Source organism: Pituophis catenifer, unplaced genomic scaffold (genome assembly GCF_029215685.1).
Source record: "Pituophis catenifer annectens isolate HBS135680 unplaced genomic scaffold, rPitCat1.0.hap2 SCAF_1, whole genome shotgun sequence".
Lineage (NCBI taxonomy): Eukaryota > Metazoa > Chordata > Lepidosauria > Squamata > Colubridae > Pituophis > Pituophis catenifer.
Genome location: NW_027256881.1, coordinates 125,015,477 through 125,038,564, shown reverse-complemented (window position 1 = coordinate 125,038,564; position 23,088 = coordinate 125,015,477). Strand labels below are relative to the sequence as shown.

At 37.9% G+C, this 23,088-nt stretch overlaps 1 protein-coding gene across 5 annotated transcripts; it reads right to left on the bottom strand.

The window, feature by feature from the left end:
- Positions 1-2,171: 2,171 nt before the first annotated feature.
- On the bottom strand, positions 2,172-21,721 carry KLHL31 (kelch like family member 31). Of its 5 annotated transcripts, XM_070932938.1 has the most exons (5): positions 21,576-21,721; positions 15,960-17,163; positions 8,835-9,555; positions 6,245-6,294; positions 2,172-3,068 (listed from the first exon to the last, which is right to left on the bottom strand). In XM_070932938.1, exons 2-4 carry the CDS (start codon positions 17,129-17,131, stop codon positions 6,253-6,255), a joined length of 1,935 nt encoding a protein of 644 aa, XP_070789039.1. In that variant the 5' UTR covers positions 17,132-17,163; positions 21,576-21,721; the 3' UTR covers positions 2,172-3,068; positions 6,245-6,252. The 5 variants fall into 5 exon arrangements, with proteins under 5 accessions (XP_070789039.1, XP_070789041.1, XP_070789038.1 ...); XM_070932940.1 differs by lacking the exon at positions 6,245-6,294 and having other exon boundaries at positions 2,173-3,068; XM_070932937.1 differs by lacking the exon at positions 2,172-3,068 and having other exon boundaries at positions 4,807-6,294.
- Positions 21,722-23,088: the final 1,367 nt, after the last annotated feature.

Here is a 23,088-nt window from a genome sequence, read left to right as displayed (position 1 = left end):
TGTACCCTCAGACGAAACAGTAATTAGGAAAATTCTAGAATGCGCAGAGATGGATAAAATGACTATGGAGTTAAAAGAGAGAGAAGATTCGGACTATTATGAAACATGGAATAAAATGTACATTTGGCTTGAAAATAGAAACCAGAACAGAAAATGTTTAACTTAATACTGATAAAACTTAAATTGGAGTAACTGAATAACATTAAATAAAGAGATGTAAATATAAATGAATATAAATGTGTAGATAAGAACAATGAATATTATAATGTATGAATATATTCATTGGAATAATGCAATTATACTACTATTGAAAAGTAAATAGAAATGATTGAACAGAGAACTACAAAAGCAAAATACATATGTCGATATGGAATGCTGTAAAATTACCATTGACGGTATGTAATGTTCAATATGTTATGTTTTGACTTGTTTTTTTTATATGTGTCTGATTGTTTTTTGTGTTGTTTTTGAAAGACAAACTGTTTAATAAAAATTATTTAAAAAACAAAAAAGAAAAAATATATACCCAAGCCATATCTTTGCTATATCTTTCCTAACTATGAATTTTTTTTTTTTTTAATTTGATTTATATGCCGCCCTTCTCCGGAGACTCAGGGCGGCTTACAATGCGTTAAGCAATAGCCTTCATTCTTTTGTATATTTTATACAAAGTCAGCTTATTGCCCCCACAAACTGGGTCCTCATTTCACCTACCTTAGAAAGGATGGAAGGCTGAGTCAACCTTGAGCCTTGGAGAGATTCGAACCAGCAGAAATTGCAGGCAGCTGTGTTAATAACAGGGTGCACTAAACCACTGTACTATCAAGGCTCTTGATTTGTTTTGTTTTGATGCCATGAATAGGAAACAGTATGATCTCTTGACTGAAATTTCAATTTGCTGATGCTTAAGATGCGTATGCATAGTTTATTAATTTCTTTCTTTCTACTTCTTAGCACTTATAAGTGCAGGGCCCATTTTTTTTTCAGATCAAGTGTCAATCCATTATTATCATTAAGTAAATATATGCCACCCAACAATTTATTTCTCACTGTGTTGACATTCTTTGTTCCTTTGTGATTCTGTTTTTACAGCTTCTGGTTTTCTTTCCCTGCATGGCAACATCAGCAACTAGACTCTCCAAAAATTTGCCAGGTAGTCTGGTAGATCATAAACGTAAATACTCTAAAATATCCTCTATTCTTCTTCTATAGCTTGTTAAGTGCCATTTCATATGAGGGGTTCATTATCTAACACTATATCATCAATCACTTTATCTTGCCTATTCATGTATTTTTCTTGGTAAAATACAGGTAGTTCTGATTTACAACAGTTCATTTAGTGACCGTTCAAAATTACAATGGCACTGAAAAAAAGTGACTTATGACCATTTTTCACAAACCATTATGGCATCCCCATGGTTGTGATAAAAATTCAGATGCTTGGCAACTGACTCTTATGACTGTTGCAGTGCCTGGTCCTTGTCATGAGATCACCATTTGCGACCTACTAACTCAATCGGGAAACCAGATTCATTTAACAACCGTATTATTAATTTAAGAACTGCAGTGATTTACTTAACAATTGTGGCAAGAAAAATCGTAAAATAGGGCAAAACTCACTTAACAACTGTCTGTTTTAGCAACAAAAATATTGGGCTCAATTGTGGTCGTAAGTTGAGAACTACCTGTGTAGGAGTGATTTATCATTACTTTCATATGAAAGGATGCCATTGAACAAAATCTGCTTTCAGTATCTTTATATATTGCTGCTATATATTTTTTCTTATATTCTTTCTTATATTCTTTCAAAATATATAAAAAAAATAGAAAACCATCCAAATTAGTATTAATTGATTAAAAGATTCCTGATTTGTTTGAACTGTTTGCACTGAACTAAATAGTTGTTTTGAATAAACCAATTCAGCTCATAGATTCATCTGAATCTCTGAATCAAATCACTGCATCATATATTTCCACAGCTCTATTTTATACAGCAGAAAGTAGGAATCTTACACTGAATTTATACTCCATTCTATAAAAAATAATATTCCTTTAAGCTTTTGCATTCTGCATTCTAGATTTTTTTTCTATTTATTTTTAATAAGCATACTTCTTTAAGCTAGGTTTTGTGCCTCACAAACTAGAAAAGTATTTAATACAGGTAGTTATAATTACTTGGTTGCATAACTGTGGTGGAATAGATGATTACCAGAAAGTATTACACACAATACTGTATTTTTCTCATTCACATTCTCATTAACAAATATATAAGCCTTTTCCTGCAATCCAATACAGTACAAGTCAGGAAATCCTCAGTAAGTTTATTAGCATAATTTTCAATCTCCAGTAACAATTACTTCTTTCTCTTTCTGTTATCACATAACATGTACCTTTGCCTGACATTCATTTTTCTTTGTTCATTCAAGACTGGAGGGATATAATCATGTGAATATTATTACATTGTCTTGTAATTCCTGTTTATTTTCAGTATTTATTACCTTCGTTCAATATTTTGAAGCTTCTCTGTTATTAAGGCAGGGATGAGCAACTTAAGTAATTGCAGTTACAGTACTGAACATTTTTATATCACTGGAAGCAAAAATGCGAGCTAAAGTCAGCATATGATCCATTCCTGGTGTAAGGCCTACTATCTTTTGTGTGCTGGTTAGCTGCTTCCTATTATATACAAATTAACAGACAGAAGCTCCTTTCATTCCCTGCCTTTAAACCAGGGGTGTCAAACTTGGGTCGTCACGTCGTTGTCACGTGACATATCACAACTTTTTTTCCTCCTTCGCTAAACCAGGGGTGGGCGTGACTAATGCATGATGCATCCAGCCAATGGCTGCAAGTTTGACATCCCTCCTTTAAACAGACAACCTCATTCTTCATGCCTGGAAAAGCTTAACTTGCCCAGTTTCTATAAGTCAGGCTTCCGGTAGTAGCACAGATGAGTTAGTAATAAGTGTTGAGAACTTGTGTCAGAAGTGATACATATTAGAAGAGGTGCTTTGAATAATGTAGTGTCTATCTGTAGATATCTTTTCCCAGGGTCATGCTTCTGTTCTCTGCAGTGGATTTGGGAGAAAAACACGACTGCTTTAGAATTGCTGGTAACTGCTCCATTTGCAATCTCACTTGTAATTCGCTCTTTGGAATTAAATCCAAAAGTCTGCACAGCTCTAATTATAATAACCCTTAGCAAAAAGTGTGATGTTTCTGCATATCTGCAATATTTAAATTGTTTCATTATCGTTAGTTCCAGTGTCTTCACCTGGAAATATTTTGCTAGGAAACCATAAATTTGGAAATGTCTAGCTCGCAAGTAAGAAATTGTGCACTATTTATAATTCCTATTGAAATCAATGGGATTACTCACAACTGCAATCATGCATAGATTGCTATAGAAGTATTACAAAATTCCTAAAGCCGGTGACTTTGAAAAAACTCTTCACGTGTTTGCCTGAATGCATAAGGGCTTGAAAGTAGCTAGAAAATGGGATTATGCACCTGGGCTTGCAACGCCCAGCTGGAAAATCTGAGAAAGGGTTCCATTTTCAATTAGCTGAACTGAAGTACATTTCTCTATACAACCAGGAACCTGTGCTTGTCTTCAAAGCAAATGCAAGTTCAACCTTTCATAAAACCCCCAAAGCTGAATGTTTGACATAAGAATAGGAGAGGGATTGAATGCACACCTCGTTCTCCATCTACTTGTAAACCTTTGTAAAACTAGAGAGAACTAGATTGCTCTTTTCTTAGTGCATTTGTAAACTTCATCAAAACATTTTCCAAGAGTTACTTAAGGATGCTTCAATGACTTTTAAAGGAACTCTTGTTATCTAGGACTGATAAAAACAATGTAGTCTTAAGAAAATAAGAGTTCAGCCAATCAGATACCATCCAGAGTGGCAAAAGGCCCTTTGGAGGCCCACATAAGGACTGGAAGGTAAATGTTTTCCATATTTTAGCAACTGATAATTAGCGTCAATAAATATTGAAGTTTTCCACTGCTGTTGTGGTTAACAAATCTCTTTGCTCCCTGAATCTGTCTATTCCCCTTTTGAAAATCTCCAAACCAATATTCATTGCCACATTCTGTTACAATGAATTCTACATGTCAGTTATGCTTCATGTTAAAAATGTTTTCCTCATTATGTCAGAATTGGCCAGATTATCGTGTTCCAATTAATCTCACCCTACCCTCATGTTTTTTAACTGCAACTGAAACCTATGTGAAGCAATCAACCCGAATTGAAGTGGACATCTTGTCATACATAGAAACTGTTAATGTGAATATTACTTCTTCCAAGTGTTTCACTTTCTCTGTACTGGCATTCCAACACACACAAAAACTGGTGTTATGCAAGAGATATCTGGTGAATATACTGTATCAGTGTATCTGGGAGCCAGTTTGGAGTAGTGGTTAAGGCACCAGGTGGCATCAGGCTAAAAACTGGAAAACTGAATTCTAGTTCAGCTTTGGCACACAGCCAGCTGGGTGACCCTGGGTCAGTGACTCCCTCTCAGCCCTGGGAAGCAGGAAGTAGCAGAACACTCCAGAACAGGGATCTCCAACCTTGGCAACTTTAAGACTTGTGGACTTCAACTCCCTGGGAGTTGAAGTCCATAAATCTTAAAGCAGTGGTGGGTTCCTCCTGGTTCGTTCCAGTTCGGCCGAGCCGGTAGCGGTGATGATATGACATCACCGAAACGGTTCTCCCCCCCGCCCTCCCACCCCCCCGCCCACCCACATTATTCTTACCTTTTATTTGGTCCCACCCCCAATCTATTGCTGCCTCCTGAGTCCCAGCTGATGACTAGAGGGAAAAAAACTGTTGAAACTCTTGCCGCGGGGCTTCAAAGGGCCGTCCTACAGCTGATCAGTGTTAAAAGCAAACAAATGAGTCGGATTGTAAGTGCGAGGACTGGTCATAAGTGCGAGGACCTTCCAGAAATGACTGACCAGCTAGCCCACCTAGTCACATGACCTCCAAGCCACACCCACAAAATAAGCCACGCCCACAGAATTGGTAGTAAAAAAATTTAGAACCCACCCCTGTCTTAAATTTGCCAAGGTTGGAGACCCCTGCTCCAGAAAACTTTGTAAGAAAACTGCCAGTATTTGTCCAGGCAGTTGCCAAGAGTCAACACTGATTTGAAGGCACACCTATACAGATCAGGCTTTAGAACTGGATTGAGAAATGTTACAGTAACAAAGTAGTAAAAATGACCACATAAAAATATAAGACTGAAGTATAAAATCTATTCTCTTCTTTTGCTACTCCTAATTTTCATACTGAGAATCTTGCACATATATTCAAGAGAGCTGAGTAATGCAAAATCTGGAAACTCGACCCTTTCCCATTGGTGTTCCATATAATATTGAGAAAGAGAATGTTATGCTCATATTACGAATTTAAAAAATAGGTTACCATTACCCTTCAAAATGGGTAAGGGGGACTACGATTGTAGGACCTATACACATACACTACATTAATCAGGAGCAGTTGGTAAGGTTTTTGTTTTACAACCCCCTGATCAAATCACAATAAAAAGGGCACATACATAAGATAAAATATATATCGATCATAAATATATATTCTTGTCAGAGATAATGATATGAAGCAAGCCTCTAGCCTTTACCCTATTGCATAATGCTAGTATTGTCAGTATGCTTTCCTATCTGGGGGTAGAGAATTACTCCTTCGTGTAATTGTTTCTTTCTTACATGTGTCGATTGATAATGAATCTTACTATCAAAGGATATCAATGGTACATCACTTAGGAGTTCTAGGCAGGTGCCATTGCAATTATTCACAAGATATGGCGTGCCCCAGCTCTAATTAGACTTTGAAAAAACTGGTCCTGGCCAGTGGCATCAGGAATGGTAAGGCCATAGAAGATACCTGATAACTGTGGGATTATTGCTTTGTTAAGTAGTACCTTGCTGGAATCAGTTCAGATCAAGTGTCTAGTCTAGCAGCATCTGTGCTTCCTGTTTTACTTAGGGCTGATAACATTTGTGCATACCCAGATGTATATGAACTTCTGGTTTATCTTGTTCCTTCCCACCCAGTCCCTGCCCACAAATATAAATAAAGTCCCAAACAAATTGGGTTATTTTGCTTTTGCAGCTCGTAAAGAAATAGAAATTGTTTCCTGTTTTTACATTATTGGTTTAAACTTTGACAGACACACGCTGACAGGGCCATTCAAGTATCAAACAACAGTAACAGCACACCTTTCAGACTAATTTAGTTGTATCTTCATTCTTCTTCTTCTTCTTCCATACTATGTTATGTAAGCAATTCAAATGAAAGCATTGGTAAATTAACATGAAGATTTTGGATCCCTGTCAGATATTTCTAAACAATGCTATTAACTTATTGGACCAAATAATTTTCCAAATTTCAACTTACTTGTGGTAAATCATTAGAGAAATATATTAGACCATGGTTCTCAACCTTTTCTTCACCACAGACCCCTTTTAAATACCTTTTGTGGCCTCAGACCATGGCCACTGACCCCCAAGACTTAACTCAAGATTTAAATCATAACATTTCTCCAATCCTCCATGCACTCCTGTGACAACATCGTGTCCCCCCAGGGGTCTGCGGACCACAGATTGAGAACCACTACATTAGACTATGATAGGGAGGACAATGATTAAAAAAACAATATATAAACATTTTTTTGTTATGGATCAAATATGAAGCAATTGTTTACCATTAAAAAAAACTTACATGGTATGATCAAGACAAATTTAAGTGCACACTTACCTGGAAGTAAAGACCATTAAACTCAATCAAAGCTGCAATTTTATGTATGCTTGTTTAAAAAGAAGCTCCCTTAAGCCCAATGGTGCTTATTTTTAAAGAGGCATTAGAGAAATGAAACTCTCAGAATACAATTCAGAAATATTAAGGTCAACAGAAATTTTGGATAGGCACATTTAAGACCTTTTATGAGCAGAAGGGCTTTTCTTTGTGAAATGGTGGGAGGCAACTCATTCCTTTTAATGCATCCTCAGACTGTTTTCCGGAGAGTTATAGATGTTTTTGGAACAGAATTGGGCTGGGAGTACAAGATATATAAGGAACAAAGTGGAGGGAAAGACTTCTTGAGGCACATACCTACATGACAGTCCTCATACACTGTGTGTTGCATAGATGGCTGTTTTGGAATTTATGGTTTATTGAATAAAGCACAGTTGGCTGGATTTGTAGAACTTGATAAGGCAGAACTAAATACATAATGGTTTAGTGCAATGTATGAAACCTGATGTGCTATTTCTTTACTGTAACTTTCTAACCACCTGGGGCTAACCATATATGTATATATGCCATACCAGATGATATTGAATACTATGAAGAAACCTTGATGATATGTCATCAAGTATCCTCGCCATCTTAGCTGTGAAATGCCTGGCAGACATTTCCTGATGTGTGTGTGTGTGTGTGTATGTATGTGTGTGGTGTAATTTTTTTTTAAAGTGATGGATTGGACTCATTTATATAAAGTGAAAAAAAGCTAAGCCACCACCTTTTCTCTTGCATCTATATCTTATTCCACACAACATGCATGAGTTGAAGAAACTGTGTGAGGAGGTCCCTGGTTGGAGTAGCTTCACTGTGCATCTATTCTTGCTTTCTGTTTAGGAAGGAAGTGAATTAAACCTTAAGCTAAATTCCCTACCTTCCAAATTCAGATGACATATCATCTGACTTTTTGCAGACCTTGGGTCAGTGTAACCACAGTTTCATAAGCCTAACCACAGGGTAAAATTTATTGTTTCATGAAAACATTTTACTGAAATGTTGACATGGCCCCAGGCACTGCAGAAATATGACAAGAGTTTTAAATTTTACTTATATATATATATATATATTTCTCATATTTATAGAGTTAGATTATAGGTGGATTCATATAACTCACTATATGTGATTTGCCTGTGATTTAGCATGTCATGGGAATTGAGCCACTAAGCTTTGTAAGCAATGATTTAGCTTACTGTGTAGCTCAGCCAATTATGATTTATTCAGTAAATCATAGTACAGCAAAGCATTGCATTCTGGGAATAAATCCTTATTTAAAATACTAATTGCTTCCAGATAAGTCTCATTATTTTGTTTCGTTCACAGAAAGTTGCAGAGGATTCCAATAGAGATGTCTGTAAGAAGTCAGGATGATATAACTGGTGTCAACATGCAAATAATGTGAATTCTGTAATTGGCCTCAGTTGTTGCAAATTATATAATTCATGTCCTTTGCCCTATGATATTATGATGAGCATGATATCATTTGCCCCCAACTATAGATGCCCATGGACTTTAGAAATATTAGTGTTCCATTTGTAATTCTGATATATTGTTCCACATTTTATTTTCTCTCTATGGAGAGAAACTTAGCTGAACGGTGCCTTCTTATCAGCCATGCTTTGAGCCATCTGCTTGGAAACAAGTTTTTCTAAATCGATTGCAGAATCTGAACAAGAGGTCCCACAGGAAGTAAGGTACTTTGCTCTGTTATGATCAATGGATCAGAGGCCTTTGTCTCATAGTGCACATTTGTAGTGCATAAAATGTATTAGATTTAAATTTCTTTGGTCATACCATGTGTTTTCAATTCCATGAAAATTGGCCACTTTTCATTTTATAAAACTGAAATACATGCCAATAGTATTTAATGTTTCTCTCCTCAATCCCTTCTGATAGGGACACTTCCTAAAAGGGATTACAACCCAGTAGTGGGAAAGAAATGTTTTAAAAATGTAGTATAGCTTTTTTAAATCCATAGGGGGGGTTAATTAAAAAAAGAACTTAAATACTAACTGGTACTGAAGATACTGAGCTAGATCTCGATTCCCTGGTCTTAGTGTTGGGCATGGCAATGGTGCAGCATGACACTCCTACGGTGGCTTCAGGTAGCTCATCTTCATCGGTCCATTCATTAAGGTCGGGGTTGTAACACTGAATACATTTCTTGTATTTTTTTTCTATTTCATTCCAGCCTCCCACTAAGTAAATTCTTCCATTAAGAGTAGAAGCACCAGCAGTGCTCACGCCAGTTGGAAGAGGAGCAACATAATTCCACTGGCCAGAATATGGACTATAGCATTCAACAGGAAGCACATCAACTCTTTCCCCTCGCCCTCCCAGTTGGGACCCTCCCATGACATAGACCTTTTCTCCTAGGGTAATGGCACAGTGCCATCCTCTCGGAGTGCTAAGGCTGGCCTTGTCTTGCCAGTTGTCACTAGCAGGATCATACATACAAACCGAGTGGGAGTAAGCATTATTGATGTAGCCTCCTGTGACCAAGATCCTACCATCTACTACTGCACTAGCATGGCAGCACCTGGGCATTTCCAGTGGAGACTTCAGCTGCCACTGGTTAATTGCAGGGACATAACATTCAACCGAAGAGAGACACCCTTCAGAATTGCGACCACCGACTGCAAAAAGGAGACCGTTGAACACATTCAGACTAAAATGAGTGCGCTTTTGATTCATATTGGCCAGATGTATCCAAGTGTTGAAGCGAGGATCGTACCTGAAAAAAATTAAGGAAGTATTAATGCCACAGGAATGCCAGCTACATTTACAGGTGTTATATTGTTGAAGCTTTATTTTCTGGCTTTATCTTTCAGTAGGTCACCTTGGCCAGGTTGCTGTGGCTGGGTCACCCTGGTGGGTTACCACTGCCATCTCTCCCTGGCCAGGGCACTGCCACTGGCTCACCCTGGCCAACTGGACTCAGGACAAGTCACCCTGGCCAACTGGATGTGTGGACAACTCACAGACATGGGACAATTTGAGGACAAAGTAGGGAAGAGAAGAGGTACTTCCCCTTCAGCAGAACAAAACATCAGCCCTGGTCAGTGAAACGCAGGGATGGGGGCAACTTTCAGGGAAGGGAATTGCCACTGTGGGATGATTTGAGGATGAAGTAGGGAGGGAAAGAGGCACCCCCCCCACCAGAATAAAAATCAACCCCACATGGAGGGGAATCCTGTGTAGAGTACCATTCTCTTCCCTTCCCCATGAGTGGTCCCCACCCCTGTGTCCTATCAGCCAGGGCCCATGTTTCTTCTGATGGGAGAGAGGAAGTGCCTTTTCCCCTCCCCTCTCCCTCCTCAAATTGTCCCACAGTGGCAAGTTGTCCCCATGTCCAGTTGGCTGGGGTAACTTGTCCTGCAGGTGAGCCGAGGTGAGCCAGAAATAGCAACCTGACCAGGGTGAGCTGGCAGCAGCAACCTAGCCAGGGCAAACTGGCCATGGACACTTGGCCACGGTGAGTTGTCCTAGATCCACCCCCTCTCTATCTCTCTCCTGTTTTCTTAATTGAAATCATATTTAAAGCATCTCATGCTCCATTCTTTGATGTAAAAACACTTTTAGGGACAAGAAGAGCTGAGAATGAGGAGAAGAGGTTTAAATCTTTCCCATATTGAGAATATATTTTCCTTGTTTTTCAGCTGCTTCTTCTGATTTATTACACTTCAGTTTTTTCTTTTACTATCAAAAATCTTTTAAGGAGAAAAACATGAAATTCCACAATAACTTTGCAGAGTTGGCTAATGCACTTAGACAACCAATATACAGGTACTAAAGTAGGAAAGAGTACCTGAAAGAATGCTCCTTCAAAAGAAGAAAATAAATTTGATTGTTCAACATATTCATCACACAAATAGAAAGGCAACAGACAATGATTTGACACTGGTTTTATAAAATTATTAAGGGGTACGAGTTATCACATTATATATGAACATGTGAGATAGTGACTGACTGAAGTCACTATCCCTTGACTGAAGATTTGTATTTATAATGCCACACAACTGCATTAATTATATGCCCATTCTATGCCCATTCTAGACAATTAATTCTGTACTTATTCTTAATAATTAAAAGAGATATACAAATAAGAAATCAGAAGAATGACTTTGATAACCTTATTTTTGATTTATAAAATAGGTTTTTTTTTAAGTTTTCAAGGATTTTCTTGGATGAGAGAAGGAGAAAATGAAAAGAAACCAAGTTCTGGGATTCTACTTAAAAATCAAGATTGTTTAAACTAAAGGGAAGGAATATAAAGTTGATTTATTTGATCTAGGTTAAAATGTGTACATTATTGTTTCTGGTAACCCTTAATGGACTCTTGTTGACCAGGACTGAATGATGAGACTTTAAAGATTTGTTTATAGAAAAGAGAAGAGATATAGGAAGAAGTGATCTTTTCTTCTATTTTCAGAGTAAGTGATAAGGTAGGGTGTTCAAAGTAAAGGGAAGAAATACAAAGATACACACACACACACACACACACACACACACTTCTGAGAACCCTTAATGGACTTTTCCTGACTAGCATCAAATGATGAGGCTTTAACAAATTGTTTATAGATAAGAGATGAGATAATGGGAAGGTAGTGTTGTATTTTCAGAGAAGGTCATAAATTACTTATGTTGTTTGTATTTGCTGGGATGAAGGAGGAAATTATTTCTTTATATATTTCTTTAAAAAATGTGGCCAGGAAAACTGTAGACTTCTTTCTGTAGTCACCAAGGGTCAGAATTGATTTGATGGACCATAACAACAATGACAGATATTTTTGAAAGTAACAATTGAATCAGTTGCAGGTCTGTCCTAATAGACCAGCCTGGATAAGATAATCTCAACATTATTCCAGAAATGTATAATGCTTTTTTAAAAAACGTCTGCATTCTTTGTTCAGAAGAGGAAAAATCTTTTTTAAATGCTTATAAATAATTACTAAAACGTTACCAATTGTTTCGCAAACTTACAAAAGGAGAACTTTTGTACTAGCTTTACTATCACTCTTCTTACAGAGTCCCTTCTAGAAAATTAGATGGGAATTTTCAAAAGATGTGAAGCTAATAAATGAAAAGTTTCAGCGATATCAATCAGCTACAGCATACTGAAGGAAGGAGGTCCTAAAGTATAACCAATTTCAAATCAGTTCTTTGCATCACAAAGCAAAATTTTGGAATGCTTTCCACCATTCTTCTATAGAATGTGACATCTTGCTTCTTACAGATTTTGTGATGCACAGATTTATTTTTAGAAAGTTACTTATGCGTGGACAATCTACTCTCTAGTCAGAATGACGTACATAGACTGGCAGTTTCTCAAGACATGCCAGAAACCAGACGTTGAATGTTCTGCATGTAAATCTAAACTTCTAGTGCTGAGATATAATTCTTTCCCAAATTTAAATGTGATTTCAGGCTGTGTATAATTAGGATGTGGTGAAGAGAAAAACTAACCATATATGATTTGACATACATGGTGGATAGTACATGTCTTCTTTGCTGCAAGACATATGTGGGAAACGGAACATATACATCTTTCCATTCCATAAGAAGTAAGCAGCATAATATATTTCTAGCATTGAAACTAAGTCATCTTGGCTGACTCTAGAAAGTATTGTGAGCAATTTGGAAGAAGAATGGAGCATTATAATAACGAATGTGTGGTAATGAGTTAACACAGTGGGCTAAAATGCTGATGCTCTCATGAAGCTCATGATACTCTGGGCTGATCATTCAGCTTCTCAGGATCAAGTAAGGATAAAATCTTGAAAGGGTAAATTGTGTGTATCATCCTCAGCTCTTTAGAATAATGTTTAGAGAGGAAATGCAGATGTCCATAGTGAAAAATGTATTAATTACTGTATATTTATATCTTCCTTCTAAAATGGAAACGTCTCCCTTGAGTGGTCTTCTGACAAATCCTTTCACAGCAAATATATCCCCTATTATACCTTTCTCTTATCTTTTTTCTTCCTTTATCAGGATAGTCATGGAAAAAAAGGAAGTACTGGCATGCAAGGTTACTGCCAAACAGGAGTCCTGGAAGTTGCCCAATTGTTCTGGATGTTCCAGAAAACATGGAGGGCTACAAAAAGTTCTTTTGTGTTTCAAACAAATGAAAGAGTCTCTAAGAATTCCATAACAGGACATAAATCACACACTTTTGCCCTGATAGACAGAAGGATAGTGTTGGTAAAATGGGATAATTTTTATCAAGAAAATTATGCAGATGAAAATTACTTTCCTCAAATTGCAATCTGAATCACTCATACTTTGTTTTTAATTTAAAAAGAAACAGATTAAAATAATGGAACTCTGTTGTTGCAGGGAATGATAGCAATAGCACTTAGACTTATATACCGCTTCACAGTGCTTTACAACATTCTCTGAGTGGTTTACAGAGTCAGCATATTGCCCCCAACAATCTGGGACCTCATTTTACCGACCTCAGAAGGATGGAAGGCTGAATCAACCTTGAGCCACTCAGAATCGAACTGCTGGCAGTCAGAGAATTAGCCTGCAATATTGTATTCTAACCACTGTGTCACCACAGCTCTTATAATGGTAACTATGCTCCTCAATCATCAACTGTACTTGAGGAGGGGAGGAAATGAGTGAAACTGAATATTTATGTATTTTTCTTTTTTTAGCATATGTGGAACAAAATATAATTTGATTTAATGTAAATTGAATTAACATTAATTACATAAACTACTTAATATGATTGCTCTCCAAATATGTATTAATTTATTAATTTCCTACAGTCGCATTCTGTCATTGACCTCTGATTCGCAAAGGAACTCCAGGAGATGAAGCACCAGAAGAGATGCTAGAATGTCACTGGAGAAAGACAAAGAGCTAATGTGACTCAATATAGATAAGAGCCTTTATTACCCTTTAGCACAGGTGTCAAACTTACACCGTCACATTGCCGTCACGTGATGTATAGCAACATTTTCTCCCTTCACAGAGCTGGGGTAGGTGTGGCCTGCTCTTATTGCATCTGCAGAGGATTATTTCAGGCATATATTGAACAAAGATACTTGGATTTACTTTGAATTGGACTCTGGTTGTGTAAGTCTGGTAGTATTGACTGGCAAAAAAACAGGGAAGAGTTTCTCACATTACTAATATTTTATTATCTGGGAAACGTTTGAACTTTCTAGCCCCAAGAAAGTGGACAGGATCCTCAGAGCTGTAACCACATATAAGTCACCTATATATTAGATCCATGTCAGCCCTGATTGGTCAAGGCTTCCAAGGAGGTGACATATGGTATATATAGAGCCAAGTGGTGATGAATTCATCCTTGAGGGAGGGGTGATTCTATTTGCAATTATGGAGGCAATGACCTACCCACTTCTCAAGAAGCTATTGCTGGGCCCAGTGGTGTTGGACAATTTCTGACCCATATCAGAAACCATAAACTTCCCTTGTTGAGAAGATTATTGAGCTGCAGTTTCTGAGGGCTCTGGAAGTCACAGATTATCTAAATCTATTAGTTTTAAAGCCTGGATAGAATGCCAAAACAGCACTGATTTTGTTTTTGATAACTTATTTTAGGACAGAATGGGAGCATCCTGGTGCTGTTCGAACTCTCAATGGCCTCTGGTAACATTGATTGTGATGTTCTTCATGATTAGCTCGGCAGGTTGAAAGTGAGAGGCACAGGATACAGTGGTTTTCCTTCTTTTAGGGTTGGTTTCATGTTAATTGAGGCAGGGGATGGGGCTGTCACAGCTTAGTCCTGAGCCTTTGCTTTGTAAAATGCCTCAGGGCTTGATTTTCTTCCTAACCCTGCTTAATATCTGTCATCATTGAGTTAGGTATCATCAGTACATTGATGAAACCCAGTGATGTATCTTAATCCTTGCCATCCAAGTGATATTGTTGAAATTGTCTTGGTATCTGGAAGTTGTAAGATTCTGGGTGGGGGAGAACAGGCTCAGAAAGCCATAGTAAGACTGAGTGACTGGGATTATCTGGATCCAGAAAGTTTCTATCTTCATTTCTAGAGATGGTCCCAGTATGCCTAACAGAACCAGTATGTAATTTGCACAAATCCATCTTGTGCACAAAATCTGGATTGGGAGTTCTACTCATGATCATCTCTACCTTTATGTGGCTATATAGACCGCTACTTCACTAGTTGCACTGGTTACCAGTAGGCTCCTGGATGCAATTCAAGTTCCTGGCAAAGTGCTTAGTTATTTGCAAGACTGCCTGTCTTTAATTATTTCTGCCTACTCAATAAGATCTGACCTGGTGGGCATATTCTGGGTCTTCACACGCAAGCAGTGTTAACAGGACATGTCTCTTCTCTATTACTGCACCTGTCTTATGTAACAACATCCTCCTGCATGCCCACCACCCCAAATCCAGATGGCTCTACTTTCCTTTTGAAAGGCTCTGCCTCTTAGACACTGGCTTGGGAGTTTCTATACCTATCAAAATTCTAATTTTTTTTCAATTTTGAAAATTGCCTTTTGTGCAGTACTGGTAATATATAACAATTTAATGTATTTTGGTTAATATGTGATGTTTTTAATACTATACACTCTCCTGGGTCGTATTTATTGGGCAACTTTATGAATTGATCAAATGTAACAATATAGCAAGAATTTTTGTAGCATTCAGGAATTTGCTTCCAAGGCCGAAGTGAGATAGGGCAGCTGCATGTGATCTCAGACTGCTTTGCCCCAAAGCATAAAGAGGACCTGCAGACTTCTCCATGAAAAAGTAACATACAAAATCATACCTCTTAGCATAAAATAGCACTATTTTAATATGTGTAATCCTAGAAAAGAAGAGAGAAAGAAAAAAGGGGCTTCTTATCCAACTCCAGGATAACTTCTCTGACTTGGTCGTGTCCAGATGTATTGGATTATAATTCCCCTCCCCTTTTGCTGACTATTGCTAATGATAGTTGTAATCCAATCCATTAGGAGGTCGCCAGGTTGTGAAAAGTAATTTTAAAGCAAAGAACCAAATTAATTTTCTATCTCTCGGAAATATATATTTTCTCTTTCTTTCTCCCCCCCGCCACATATATACATATATTTCTCCTTCTTTTTCTGGAGCTCTTGTGTCCATGCTATGTCTCCACTGCTATATATAATCAGTTACCTGCAAAAATTGCTGACTGCATGCTTTGCCTGATTTCTGGCATCATTCTGGTCTTCACCACCTGCTACATAGAGAAACCCATCCATCACGGCGACACACTGGTTGAAGCTCTTGGCAGGCATCTCTGTAAGTCTTTTCCATCCATTGTCAGGATCTCTGTATAAAATGTCTCTGCTGAGGGATTTTTCAGTTAAAGCTGGACGTCCCCCGACTGTAACTAGGACTCGTAATCCTCCTCGAATCCTGGTTCTTCTTGACTGTAGAGTATTCTGGTGGTAAGGAAGTAAGTGGTAATTCATGGCATCTACCAGAAGTCTGTGGCAATCTGTATCTAACATCATTCTTGGTACAGTCTGAACATAATTCACCAGGTCCTGGGCAGAGATGGTAGCAAACCGAATGTTGCTCAAAAGATCTGCAGCATACTTAGTTCTTTTTTGGTCAAATTCCAGCCATCTCATTGCAATCTGGAATGCAATAAGTTCAGAAGGCAACTGCAAGTCATCATCTGCAAGAAGTTCATTGATCTGTTCAAAAGTAAGCTTTAAGAAATGATCTGATTCAGAAAACTCAATGAAGTTGTCTCTAATGAATTTCTGTGATGCTTCCTTAGCAGTTTTCAGTCCATATGTCTCTGCAATGTTGGCAACATACATACAATTCTCCACATTGATTTCTTGCATCAGAAAGTCACTGCACATCTTCACAAGGGTATGTATCTGAAGATAAATGGCTGTGGAGATAATACTACCTATAGTGTACAGGGATAGTGTAAGTTTTCCAGTATAGGCGTATGCAATCACAGTGGCTAGGCCCAGTGGTGATACATCATTAAGGTCCACTCTTTGAGTTGATGGATCTTTCTTTAGGATATTATGGAAGTAATCACTACATGATGCCATCACCACTTTGTGAACATCAAAGGACTTGGTTTTGGTACCAATTATTAAATCACAGAGAAAATTTTCCAGTCTCATCCTACACAAACCTTCCAAGAGGTTGGGACTATAGAAAGCATCAGAAACTTCTGTGGAAACACAACTGAAACCGTTGCCTCCTTCTAGGAGGGTATTCAATCCATTGAGCTTGCTGAGTGGTCCATCCTCCACTATGATGGTCAACTCGTTGATATCCATCTTGTTCTTTTTGACGTTCTTCTTCTTAGGCGCCATGACTGCAATACAGTATCACAGCCAAGAGCTTACTATGAAAAACCCAGAACAAAGAAAAAATAAATAATTGTACACCCATATTTAAACATCTTTCTACAGTTGATCCAAAAGCTATAATCTATAAGCATACCTCAAAGAAATGAAATATAAAAGAGCGGGAGAATAACTACTAACACATCTGCAGCATTTGGTTGGTATGCCTGCGCAGTTAATGATCACTTGGTAAATCATAGTTTGCATCCTTCTTCAGATGGGATGAAAGCAGAGCATTTTTGCAGGAGTCACCCCAGTCTCCCCAGATCTCAATCCTGAATGCTGAAATGGATTTATATTCAATTTAACTTGTATATAAAAAAAGTCCTCTTGGCTGTTAATCCAAGTAACCTTACCAATAACCCAACCTCAAATCCCATAGAATTAATCTGTTAAAAGGAACATGTACAGAGCTTCCTCCCTTTGCCACAAAAGTTACAGTAGAAAGGTGGGTTGAGTCAGAGGAATGTGAAGCCAGAGACGCTTGATCCTGAGCCTTTCACACATGTTTACATTACCTCTTCAGCTGTAAGGGTTGAAAAGGACTAATGTCTCATATTAATTTTCTAATATTTATTCAATTGCAAATTTGACTGGATATTTTTCAGATTAATCTTCACTTCAGATTAAATTGGATGAGCAGATCAGTGACTCCCATACAGTCCTAATTTGTTTGAAAACAAAACCCACTAAATTAAATTACAACTCTTTCTGAATTACCAGAGCCAGTTTGGTTATAGTGAAGGTGCTGGCCTACAAACAGGAGACTGTGAGTTCTTGTATCACCTTGGGCATAAAAGCCAGTGGGGAGACTTGGGCCAGTTAGTCTCATATTAGCCCAACCTACCTCACAGAACTGCAGTTGTTGAAAAAATAGGCGGAAGACAGTGGTGAAATCCAAATTTTTTTACTACCGGTTCTGTGGGCTTGGCTTGGTGGGGGTGGTGCGGCTTGGTTGGCGTAGCAGGAGAAGGATACTGCAAAATCTCCATTCCCTCCCCACTCCTGGGGGAAGGATATTGCAAAATCCCCATTCTCACCCCACTCTGGGGCCAGTCAGAGGTGGTATTTGCCAGTTCTCCGAACTACTCAAAATTTCTGCTACCGGTTCTCCAGAACCTGTCAGAACCTGCTGGATTTCACCCCTGGCAGAAGGAGTATTAGGCATGTTTGTTACCTTGAGTTGATCAAATATTTTTAAAAGATATAATAAAAAGCTAATAACAACAATGTGGATGTTTGTTCATTAAAAATCTATTCTTATCTTTCATATAAAAGGACAGATGGCTCTACTCCTTTCTTAATTGAAGCCTACAGGAATGGAATTATTTTCCTTTAAAACATTGATATTTGGATAAAGGCCTCGCAGCAGATGAGAGAAAGATAAATTGGTATTTTAGTTGCTTTGGACTTCAACTCCTATTGGCCCTGGAAAGCATAACCAATGGTGAAGAATTCCTATGGTTTGAGAAAGCATATGATTATATCCATATCCATGAGATATGGATTCCATGGAAGGCATGGAAAAATTGTATATAGGCTTTTTTGTCTATTACTCAAAATATTAGGCTCAAGGCTCATCCAGTGAAGCTGATTGGAAGGATGTTGATCTGACCAACAGGGCTATTCTTAGGTTTGAAGAACTAGATCAAACTAGTTAAGGGTTTGGTTAGCAGGCCCTGATGACTATGTTTAAAGTTTAATGGATCATTCTACTTGAAGTAATGGAGGAGTTAGTTCTTCATGTTAGAAGAGTTACTTGTCCTAATATAACCTAGTTAATTTTCCATTGTGTTGTATTCCATTACAAGCATCTTCTGAGTAGATGTCATTCTATTATTAAGTCTTGCTCTTGTGCAAATGGCATTTTTATGTTTCTATCCTATGCCCTCATATCTAGTTAACGTTTTGTTTGGTTGCTACATGACCATTGTTTTAAGCAGAAAGTTAGAATAGTCATTAATAGATGAATTCTATGTCTGAGGTTACATATATTAGAAATGTGTATAATATATGTAATCCTGAGTTGTCTGGAATACAGGTTCAGGTTTATATAGCTACAGCTTAAATGCCTCCCAGAACTCTGTTTTAACAGATGAATAATATTATTTTTAATTTTGCATTCTCTGAAATAAAATGTTTGGGGTATAATATGTTCAAAGTTATTTCTGCAACTGATAAGCTAAATTAGGTTTATGTTATAAGGTGCTAGTGTGTAAGCTATAAATTTCCTAAAATGTCCATTGGTTTGATCTGATTCCTTATTTTGATCAGTTTTAATGATTAGCTACTGCTTTTCCAGTGTTTAGGGCTACTTAATTACAGAATACAGAATGATAGAGTCGAAGGGACCTTGGAGGTCCTCTAGTCCAATCTCCTGCTCAGGTAAGAGACCCAGTACTGTTCCAAAAAAATGGACCTCTGGTCTCTTCTTAAACACCTCCAGTGATAGAGCGCTCATAACTTCTGGAGACAAGTTGTTCCATTGATTAATTGTTCTCAATGTCAGGAAATTTCTCCTTAGTTCTAGTTTGGATGTCTCTTTGATAATTTTTCATCCATTGCTTCTTATCTTGCTCTCAGGTGAACATAATAAACTTCTCATTTTTACCTCCTTTTTGTTTCATTGTCCCTAAATATTTTGTTAACTAACTCAAATGCCAGCAGCAGTGGAACAACATTATAAAATTAAACTGAGATTTCTCAGTAATGGAAATGCTGGCATGGGAATTTGGGGAGTTGATCCAAACTTTTGAAGGGCGCTCAGTTTCAGGAAGACTGATTTACATTCATTTCTAATTGCTATTATGAGCAATACTGTGAAATACATTATAATAAAAATAATAAAAATATAAACATGATTCCTAACTGGTATAAAATATAGTGTTTTCATGCATTTGATGGATGTTAATTGGATTTTTATTTTAAACGGACCAATGTTTTCTACCCCATAGTGAGAAGCACAAAAACCTTCACTCGGTAAGCAGCCATCATCTCCCCAACAGACAATCCAGTATATAGTATAAATCTTAGGAATCCAAATATACAGACTCTACAATCTGCTCTTCTTCATATTTCATTTTGGTGTTCAGTCAGTTAGAGACTGGAACACCTGCCTGTGATGTCCTACAGGGAAGTTGCAAAGTTTTGGGCCAGGACTGAGTTCAAATTTCCATTCAGCTATGAATCTGAATGGTCACAGACCAATCATTCTCACACTCAGACTAGCCTATTCTAGAGAAAGGATAAGAAATATCTTCCTTGAGGAAATCTCGGAGTTCTATAAGCACCAAATAAATAAATAAATAACTGGTGAAACATAAAAGCAAATAGATCGAGGTACCTAAGTAAGCACTGACATGTTGCAAGATGGCATAGTGCCAAAGTGGTAAATATAAAATTGTTACCTTATTTCCTGCAAAACAATCTCTAATGCGGCATTTCTCTCTTGTTAAGGCTTTCACGCTTAAGTCTTCAAATATGCCCCATTAAACATTTTATGCATCCAAATGAAGAACTAAACTCCTTGTGGGGAGCATAGCTGCTCTCATAACTCCTCCCAAAGAACAACTATGCAGGCACAAGGGAGAGAGCTATCTGTGTTCAAAGTGTCAAAGTTGCTCGCATGCCAGAAGGATCTAAGATCCCCCTCCCCAAGCATTACCAAAGCAGCGAGTCAGCTGCTCCTTCCCCCCTCCCTTATCTCCCCTTCCCAGCCACATTCTTCAGGCTGCATCTGTTGAAACCTGTCAGGGCTATTTCCAAGAATAGCCATGCTCCCTGGCCTTCAAATGACTTGCCATTTTAAGACACATTCAGTTTAAAATGTCTGTCTTTCTTCAGAACAGAATTCTTTTTCTTGCCCAGGTACTTATAATAGGGATTATGCTTAATTTTAAAAAAAATTAGATTAAGTCACCCTGATAGGATGAAATACTTGGATAGTGTACATTTAAATTTCCTATTTGCTAAACATCTATTCTTTTAGATGTTAAAATATCCCCATCTTATTTTCTTTAACAACATGTCAAAGAGGCTATTACCTTCACTTAAAGAAAACCCAAGTTAATAATATTTTTAGAAGGTAGCCTTTCATTGATTAAGTCATGACATGTTCCTGGGGAAATGTGCTGGTTTTTTTAAATCAATCAGCCAAAGGAGAGGAGTTTCATCCATCAAATTAAATTGCACACACTCTGTAGGAAGAAAGATAATTACAGAAAAAATATCTCTAACTTGATTGACTAAGGACACTTCACACCTATAACCGATGTATTCTGCTCATAGCTTGGGGCTCCGTGTCAGATTCATGTCAAATGAAATTTGGACTATAAACATAGGCAGGAAAAACCCTCTTTATGAATGCTTATTAAAGCCAATCTCAAAAAGAATAGGATTAGGTTCTCCTTACCCTTTTTCAGGAAAGAGGCTTCCTGGGGTGTCCCAGCACAGTATCTATGAGAATATCTTGTGAAAAGCAAAAAAAAGAGGGGGAAGAAGGAATGGAAGTCCAGATGTCATCTGCCCGGTTCTACCAATTGAAGATTCTAGTGTGACCTGCTGCCACCGAGGAGAAGAGAGACTGGAGTTTGCGCTTTGGGGCACTTTAAAAATGACCCCTCCTCCTATCCCTCCCTGTCACCCGGAGGAGTTTATGTTTCCTGTGCCTGCCTGGTTTTGAATCTCAAGTAAATTTCACTGGGCTTCTTCATGACAAATGAAGCAGAATAAGAGATAAGCAACAGGAAAGCTAGGCTTTCCATTGCAGTTGTTTCACACCTGCAATCGTGAACCAGCTTGTAGGATCATTAAGTTTTTCTTTAATCTTCTTCCTGTCCTTTGAAAAAAATGGGATTTGGAAAATTCATCATTTTCTCTCCCTTTCTTCAAACTTCATACATGCAAGAGCAACAGCTGGGAAAAACTCTCTCCCCTGCCCCACCCAAGAGGAGAACAAAGAAGCTGCTTTGCTGTGGTTTATCCATCTAGCAGAGGATGTCTATTCTGACTGGCAGGGGCTCTTCAATTTCCAATTGGTCTGGCACCACCTGATTCTCTTGTTTTAACTGGAAATGCCAGAGATTAAATCTAGACCAGGGGTGTCAAACTCATGGCTGGTGGGCCAGATGTGTCATGTGCTGGCCATGCTCATGCCTGGTTTAGTGAAAGGGAAAAAAGTCACAATACATCATGTGACGCCGCCGTGAAGACGCAAGTTTGACACCCCTGATCTAGACCTTCTTTCTGCAGAGCTGATTGTCTGCTATCAAACAGTGGTGTACCGTCCCACTGAACCCATTGGGATATAATTCATAACAACCATGCATGAACAAATGTTGTAAATTTTGCACAATCAGTATGCGATGCTTTATTATATCTCCCTGCTAAACAAAATGTTACCCACATTTTCCTTGTCACGAAGAGCCAGATAAAAGAGGAAGAACATCATAAATTCTGATGCAAACTCTTGCATCCCTTCCTTAATCTCTTACATAATATGAACAGCCTTGGGCAAACAGACTATGCAACAAAGTACAAAATCTAGTCACACCTTGTGGATAACAGCAGTGCCATCCTAATGTCTATTTATTCAGCAGTAAATTCAGCAGTAAATTCAGTGACATCTACTTGAATGTAAACTCTTACAAACCCTACAATATAAGCTGAAATTTGTATTAATGTCTATAATTATAAATATATAGGGAAGAGGACTGGTCTTGCTCTGACAGCTGGCATGAAATGAAAAACACCAAACTGTTTTATTTTCCTCTTCAGCTGCTAACCCATTAATAGTAGCAGCAGCATAAAAATACAATATATAAAACAATACAAGCATCTCCTTTTCAGGATGTGTGTTCCATTAATTTCCACACACATCTTCTTCTTACTATAGACACAACCTTCTTAAGTCATTTGTCCTTGTC